The sequence below is a fragment of the Vicia villosa genome, linkage group LG1 (assembly GCF_029867415.1).
Source record: "Vicia villosa cultivar HV-30 ecotype Madison, WI linkage group LG1, Vvil1.0, whole genome shotgun sequence".
Taxonomy (NCBI): Eukaryota; Viridiplantae; Streptophyta; class Magnoliopsida; order Fabales; family Fabaceae; genus Vicia; species Vicia villosa.
The window spans coordinates 78,720,210-78,728,872 of record NC_081180.1 but is presented as its reverse complement, the minus strand read 5'-3'; the positions used below and the strand labels follow the sequence as shown (position 1 = coordinate 78,728,872).

General features: G+C 32.0%; 1 protein-coding gene across 1 annotated transcript; it reads right to left on the bottom strand.

Moving 5' to 3' along the window:
• Positions 1 to 2,173: 2,173 nt before the first annotated feature.
• Positions 2,174 to 5,548, bottom strand: LOC131646893 (F-box/kelch-repeat protein At3g06240-like). Its single transcript, XM_058916831.1, has 2 exons — positions 4,093 to 5,548; positions 2,174 to 2,304 (listed from the first exon to the last, which is right to left on the bottom strand). Exons 1-2 carry the CDS (start codon positions 5,546 to 5,548, stop codon positions 2,174 to 2,176), a joined length of 1,587 nt encoding a protein of 528 aa, XP_058772814.1.
• Between the last annotated feature and the right edge of the window lie 3,115 nt (positions 5,549 to 8,663).

The window sequence follows — 8,663 nt, the reverse complement described above, 5'->3', positions numbered from 1 at the left end:
AACCACCTTTTAAATCCAATAATGCTTCTTAGGCTATGTTTGGGAGTTTGGAGAGGAGGGGAGGGGAGGGCTTTGGAAAATAGGAAGAATTGGGTGAAAAAAATAAAAAGATTTTGGGTATGAGGGTTTTGGAGGGTTTGATTTTATTCATAACACCAAAATTCCATAAAATGGGGGAACTCAAAAATTGTATTGAAGGATGGTTTTGGAGGGTTTTGAAGGGTTTACATAAATTTTCCAAATATCTTTTAGGTTGTTATACTATTTTGAAAATTAAAATTTTTGTAATGATAATGACTCTTTTATCATTCTAAACAAAATTATTTTTTCAAAAAATGTCAAATATTTATCTATGTTTTTTTTAAAAATTCGTTTTCGGAAGCCTTCCCCTCCCATCCCCTCCAAACTCCCAAACATAGTCTTAGTAATAATACAGATAATTCCCAACTTCGACAAATTCCAATAAATAAATCCTATAATGCTCCAAAAATATTTAATTAAATATCTGGGTTTTACAAACTTAATTGAATCATAGGCACTATTAAGTCACAACTCACAAGCAGACACAATTAAATTCACAAGATTAATATAATTCATCATAGGCCTCAGATAATAATTCATACAATACAGAATTCATCAAAGACACTAAGGAACAATAAGAGATCAAACATAAATCATCATAGGCTAAATTAAATGATAAGGCAACATATAAAGCAAATCCTACAAAGTTGGCCTCAGATATATAACATTCATATCAAATAGAAATCATTATAGGCTAAATTGAATCACAAGAAAACATAGTAAGCAGATACTACAGAGTTGGCCTCAGATATATAACATTCATATCAAACAGAAATCATCATAGGCTAAATTGAATCACAAGGCAACATATCAAGTTATCAATGCAATGGAAAATATGTCTTGTATGCGATTCCAATTTACTATCTCTCCTTCTTCAAGGCTCCGCCAGGTGTCGTTTTTAAATTAGAATCGATCTTTAATCAGTTATTATGGGGGTAGTGAGGAAGGGAGAAAAATTAGTTGGGTCAAATGGGAGAAAGTGTGTAGGTCAATTGAGAAAGGAAGGTTAGGGATTAGAAACCTAAGGGTGTTTAACACCGCATTGTTAAAAAAAATGGGAGTGGAAAGTGAATAATGAGAGGAAAGGAAATTGGTTTGAAGCATTGGTCAACAGGTATGGGATGATTAACGAGGTCTTAAATCTGGGTTTAATTGGAGCGTCAAACTGGTGAGAGGTGTTGCACCATAAAAATTTTCCTATTGGTTTCAATCTCAATTGACTTATGTTTCACACTCGCCTGCATCTATCCATTAGGTCAATAAACTCACAATCATGCATACAAAGTATGGAATCACATTATGTTTATTGTGATTTGGGATTTTCATTTAAAAGAGGAGGATTATCTCTTAAAGTTTGATTCATCAAGCAATTATCAACATCTCCTCAATGCTAGGATTTCATCATTGGATTCTTCTGAGGATCATATGGAATTAGGGTTTTGAATCTAAAAACACATCAAGTCATCATTGAGGGTATTTAGGATTCTCAAGCATATCAAGATGCTCATTACTCAAGCCATTTGATCATCAAGACTTTGTATGGGCAAATTAGGGTTTGTGGTCGAAGTTAAGCTTGATGTTGACTTTTGACCAAAACATTATCTAATAGTTTGAAACACGGTCCAAGTACCTCATATGCTTACTCATAGCCCTCTCATGTGTCTCAAATGGCTAAAGAAGTTTGATCTATTGATAATAGAAGATTTGGGATTCATTTGATGAAAAGTCAATTGCTTAGAGTCAAAGTTTGACTTTAGAGATCTTTGGTCAACCATGGACTTCTCAAGTCAAGAATCATGAAAATATGGTTGGTGGATTCATTTGATCAAGTTTAATCAAGAAAATCAAGAAAATCAAGAAAAAGAATCAAAGATGAGAAATTAAAGTTTTAAATTTCATAGTACAAAAATTTTCATGTTCATCTATCCTACTTTACAAGCTTGTAACTTCTTCCTCAAGTAACCATTTTTCATCCCCAATGGATGTAATTAAAGATGAAATTTGATACTTAAATATTATGGAAGTAAGAGATCAAAAAGCTCATAAGAATTTGAAGTTATGTAGTGATCAAGTTGGTTGTCTTGTCTCGCTGTTACCATTGTACTCGCCATCTATGTCTCATATCAGCCAATATGTTGTTCGCAGTATCCATCTTGTGTTGACGCCACCATCCATTTGTCGTTTTAGTTTTGTCTTTAGTACCACAAAGAAACATAACCACACCTAACAACAATAAAGATAAAAGAAAACAAATACAGAATCACAAAGTCAGGTGGAAGAGTGACAATGGTTTTGAGTGGCGGCGACTTGCAATGCGACGATCTGGGTGGTGGCGATTTGAACCACTAGGCGTGATGGATCTTCCATTAATAAAAAATGAGTTTTTTATTTGTTGCATAAACACATGTTTTTGTTAATTGATATAATTAAAGGAAAATACTAGGGGTGTAAGCGGATAAGAAAAAACCAATTAAATCGATAATCCAAACCAAACCGAAACAAAATTGATTGTTTTTGGTTCGGTTAAAAAATTGAAACAAACCAATGAAAACCAATATGGTTCGGTTCGGTTCTCGATTTTAGTTTTTAGAAACTGTCAAACTAATGTGCTGAATCAATAGATAAAATTACACGCAAAATAATTCATTCTACCCATCTTTAAGCTCAAATCTTGTATCACTTCAACCATTCTCCATATTTGTTTACACTCATTCATTTCAACAAAACACACATCTAGAACCAAACTCTAAAATATAGAAAGTAGAAACCATAAATAAATAAAAACTTGCTTTCACTGTACTGTTTCTCTTGCTGCACGTCATAATTGTTTCTCTCTATATCGTTAATTCTGATATGTTAAGGCCATATTCTTCTTGTTCAAGCTCTCTTCGTTAATTTTATTATTTTGTTTTTACCTTTTTTGTTTCTTCTTCTTCAAAAAATTCATTATACTCTCGTTAAAAAATTCATTACCTTTTTTGTTAATTGATGTGTTTTGTTGTGCTCTATTTGTTAAGCATTCAAAACCTTTTCCAAGTTTCTGATTGCAAGTGTGAACTCTTATATTTAATAGTGAATTTATTTCAGGATACAGTGGAAATCATGTCATTGTTTCATATGAATTAAGAGCAATTTGTAATTTGTTTGAAAAAATAGAGCATAAAATAAATTATATGAAATGCGTTATTTAAAAAAAAACATAAAATACACCGAATAACACAATAGCGGAGAATACATTGATGAATATAATATTTTAAAAAAACATCATAAACCGATCAACCAAACTAAACAGGTTAGTTTTGTTCATTTCCATATTTAAAAAATATTAAAAACTAAACCAGAACAATAAAAATATCATTGGTTCAGACTTTTTTTTTATCAAAAACCAGTTCAAACCGATCTGATTATACTTCTAAAAAATACAACTGACTTAAAACAAAATGTGCAATTAATCGAACGACGACGCAGGCTGAATGAAAGGGATGGTGACTTTCCCGTCACCGATGCCCAATTCGCAAGCCCCTCCATTAGTTTTTAGTTTTTTTTTTCTTTTTGAAATCAAGTCTCCCAATTTCACCATTAAGAAGAATCAATTGCTTAGTGTTATTTAACTCTTCCTTCCTCTTTCCTCCTTTTTATGATAAAGTTCACGTTCTTCATAAAATTGAAGCCATAGTTTGGTTTAGTCCTAAGCAAGCCAACATCATCTAGCACCTTGATATGAGTCGGGGTAGCGCGTTGACAAGACGTAATGATTGAGCTTCATCACCGAAGTGAAAATACCATAACAAGGAATATGCAGTAGTTCATTAACTTTTCTTGACTTCTCTACATCTTAAAAGTTATACAAGTGTAAAATTGAAGCACATTAATTAAAGAAAATATATCATTCCTATAAATGAAATATAAATACAATCGGTTTGCAAATCACAGAAGCCTAAACCTTTAGAATTAAATTGATAAAACAAGATCATATCACCAACCAGAAGAAATAAAAAAATATATAATTACTTGATCGGAGATCCTCCGATCGAAACAAGCTTTTCTTGTAAAGACCGACCGTAAAATGACTTGAATCTCCACCAGTAATGCCAACCTCCTCAATTTGTTTGGTGCTCAAATCAATATAGGCTAGTTCACCATCGGTTGTTTTTGTAAAAAACATATATCCTGTCTTCCCAAATCCAGATGGGAGCCATTTGATGGAAGGTAAGGGGCCACAAATATATAGTTTGATCCATGCTTCAGTCACACCAAGTTCACCCAGAATAGCTATGTGAAAAACAATATCATCGTCATAATTTGAGACTAAAGCAATTGATCCATTTAACACCGTCAAGAGTCTATTATAAGTGTATGGTGAAAAAGATTCTTCCCCGATGGATGTTGTAATGAATGCCTCATCACTCAGGTCAAATGACAAGAGAGTTAATTCAACACCATAACGATCGTCGCTGTTAGGTTGCGTAACCAACCAATGACACACTCCATCCACATAAGCTTCGCAACCATAAAATGACGGAAAAAAATGGCAACTAGAAAGATCAATCTTCATGCTGATCATTCTCCAAGAATTAGTTTTTAAACTATATATCTCAAAATAACCTTTTGAATACGGAGATGGCCCATCCTTATCCAATGATACAAACTGAATGACCTTAAAGTCATCTCTAACTTGGTCATAACCAAAACCATGAAAAGCATAGTTCAGACACAACTTGTTTTGAGGGAAGTGTGGTTTACGTTCATTGATGCTAGGAGGAATGACGCGGGATTCGTCAGTAGCAGGATTCCACAATACATATTGGACCTTATTCTGAGGTGAATCTTCTTGCCCAAAACAAAAAATGCCGTTAACACTTGTGGAGCCGAGAATACAAAAACTGGTGCAGGAGTGTTGAAATGGAGATGGCAGATTGAATTTGAGTGTGTTGCCGAGCAAATGGAATTCAGAGTTGAATAAACAACAACCAGGTGTGAGAGGCAGTTCATTATGGCGTGCGAGAAGAAATGTATGATAATGATCATCGGAACCGTGACGAGATATGAAATGGTTGCTGTATATGGTCATGAAATCCGAGTTTTCAAATAAAGTGGACCATGATTTGCGTACGCATCCAAAGAGCTTCAATGATTTTACAGGAAGTTTTGAAAGAATAGACGAGACAAGAAGATCATCATGAATAAAGTTTCTGCTGAACTTTGATTCAGAAGACGACTTGTTTACCTTGGCTGAGGAACTCATAATATTGTTTTTGCTGATCTTGATGGTGGAACCCCTGGATAGTGGGATGTAGTTTTTGCGGAGCATCTTTGATCGGAAGGAGTTGTTTACGGTGATCGTAAAAGGGCGGTAGGCGGTGGATCTCATGAAGAACGATAATGGATTATAGCTTCTTCTGACCTCGTCGTCGTCGGATTCTTCGTTGGGGTCGTAAAACGTTTTAAAAGAGGGTTTGATGTCCATTTTTTCTTCCGACTCGTACGACTTGTTGATTTTCTCACAAAACACAACTGAAGCCTTTCAACTTTCAAGTTAGAGAAAAGGATACAAACCTAAATTCTTAGGGTTTATGGTTGGTCACGTGTTTGTTTTTATGAAAGTATTTTTTTCAAATTATTCACTCAAAACCTTAAATTCAAGTTTTTCAATCCATAAATTTATCATTTTAAAATATAAAATCAAATTGATAAATTTAAAATATAAAATCAAAAATCAAATCCATTATTTTAAAATATTCAATCAAATTTATTTTTATCAAAAGTTTAAGAAAAAAAAAGATATGCGCTCGCTCACAGTGTAAAATATTTTTACACTATCAATCAATCACAACCATTTATCCAATTAAAACATAATTTTAATTTTAAAAAATTAATGTAACATGACAAATATAAATATTTTAATTGATTATATATATAAAGTTAATTTACACTCTCAGTGCACTACCTTTAAACTCAAAGTTTAATGGTTATACATTTACTGTCACAAATGACTATTGATTGAGAGTGTATTGCATATACTTATTTTCTCTTTAATCAATTTCAAATCAAATCTATCCTTTTAAAATGTTTAATTGAATACAACTAAATCAAATTTAAATTGACTGATTGATTATTTTGATTTTAAAAATAATTTTTAAATCAAATCAAATGTTAGAACAATATGTATGCCTATATATAAGTTATTTTTGCATTCTTAATAAAAAAATCAATAACCATTAAATTTTATCAATCCAACCATCAATAACCATTAAAATTTTATCAATAACCATTAAAAATAAATGTAATAAATAGTTAAGGATAATGAAGGTAAAAGGAAAATTCTTGTTTGAAAAGTAGCAATACTGATTAGCTTTTTTATGTGCAAAAAGTAAAAATGACACTTAAAAACAAACAGATGAAATATCTTTTATTGATTAGAGTGAAACTATAATTTTTCATATTTTTTAAATTATTTGTTATTTTTTTCAGCAAGGTCATATCAAAATATCATATATTTTGAAAATATTGAGATGTTGTCTTCTCCCTTTCTCCCATCAAAAATTGATCACGCGGTTTTTCTCCCTTCGAAGTTATTTTTTCAATTCTGTAACCCTAATTTTGAAAGTGGAGTCTTTTTCCCATTCTAAGAGATTTCTACCTATTTCTTTGAAGGATTCGCTCTATAAGTTGATCACCAAAGTTTTAGTTTTTAGGTTGCTAAGGTTATTGAGAATGTGATTTCTCCGAAACAATCAACCTTTCTTAAACAGAAACTTTTGGTAGTTGGGATTGTGGTGGTTAATAAGTTAGTGGACTTTGCAAAGCGATTTACAAAAAATTAGTTCTATCGATTAACTCCCTTGGTATGCGTAAAAGTAAAAAATGACACTTAAAAAGGAACGGATAAAATATTTTGTATTGATTATAGTGAAACTATAATTTTTCATATTTTTTAAATTATTTGATTTTTTTTAGCAAGGTCGTATCAAAATATCATGTATTTTTAAAAATATTGAGATGTTTTCTTCCCCCTTTCTCCCATAAAAAATTGATCATGCGTTTTCTCCTTATACGTGAAATAAGAGTTCATGTGTCATGGTTGATTTAAATTTGTTTTTTTAGAAGATTTTTGTCTCTTTTGTGGGAGACTATGAAGATTATATTTATTCATTTTCATTCTCAATTTTTCTCCCTTAGAAGTTTTTCTTCTATTTTGTAACCCTAATTTTGAAAGGTGAGTCTTTTTCCCATTCAAGAAATTTTCTACCTATTTCTTTAGTCGGTTCGCTCTATAAGTTGGTCACTAAAGTTTTGGTTTTTAGGTTGACTAAGGTTATTGAGAACGTGATTTCTCCAACCAATCAACCTTTCTTAAAGAGAAACTTTTGGTAGATGGGATTGTGGCGGTTAATAACTTAGTGGACTTTGCAAAACGATTTACATACATGATTTCTATTGCATCAAGAAATAAGTTTACTATTAAATATAAGAGTTGACACTTGGCATTAGAAGACTGAGAAGGAATTTGAAAGTTTAACAAATAAAACACAACAGTAACAACAAAAAATTTCAATTCACATAAACTAAAAAGTTTCACACCTCAAACACACATCAAAATTATTATGTAACAAGACTAGAAGAATTTTTTTTTGGAGAAGGAGAAACAAAAAAGGTTAAAAAATATATATGAAAACTAATGAAGAGAACTTGAACACGAAGAAGACGATTATAATATATTAGAACGGCAGTAGAGAGCAATAATGGTGGCGGATGGCAAGAGCAGGAGTTCAGTGAAAATAAGTTTTTTGTAACTTATGGTTTCTGTTTTCTATGTTTCGAGTTTGGTTCTTGAAGCGTGTTTTTCTAAAAGGAAGGAAATGTAAATATAGATGGAGAATGGTTGGATCAAAAAAAATTTAGGCTTAATGATGTGTGGAATAAAATATTTAGAGCGTAATTATAAACATTGGTTTGATTCAGCGGTTCGGCGCTTTCATTGGTTCAGTTCGGTTTTAGAACCAAACAAAAAAATTGATTTTTTCCAATTTAGTTTGATATGGATTTTCTGTATAATTGAGTTTTTCTAATCCATTTACACCCGTAAATTTGGTTGTCTTAATTAATGAGTATCTACCAAAGATATTAGTATTAAGATAGGGTTGAAGGTAATATTGAATTGTATGCTAGAGAGTTTGAGCTTTTTTCAAGATTTAGGGTTGGGTCTGTTAGAACAAGATTTGTTCTGATCAATATTCTTAGTTTTGATGATAACAAGGATATGAATTTTGTGTGAGATAATGTGGTACTCTAATACATTGCAATTTCCATTTCAGGAAATATATAAAGAGTATGCACAAATCAGCGCTCAGAAGCTTTGTCTCAGAAGGTTCAGCATGCAACATCAGAACATGGTCTGGCAAGACATCAGAAGATGGTCAAGGCAGAATCAGAACATGGGTCTATGGAAGCATCAGAAGAACTTGAGATCAGAAGCAGTAGCACTGAAGTTCTGATGGTATCACGCTCAGAAGCACTTCAAGGTCAGAAGACAAGAAGATGCTATGCACCAAGCTGTTTGACTCTGATGATATTCAAATATT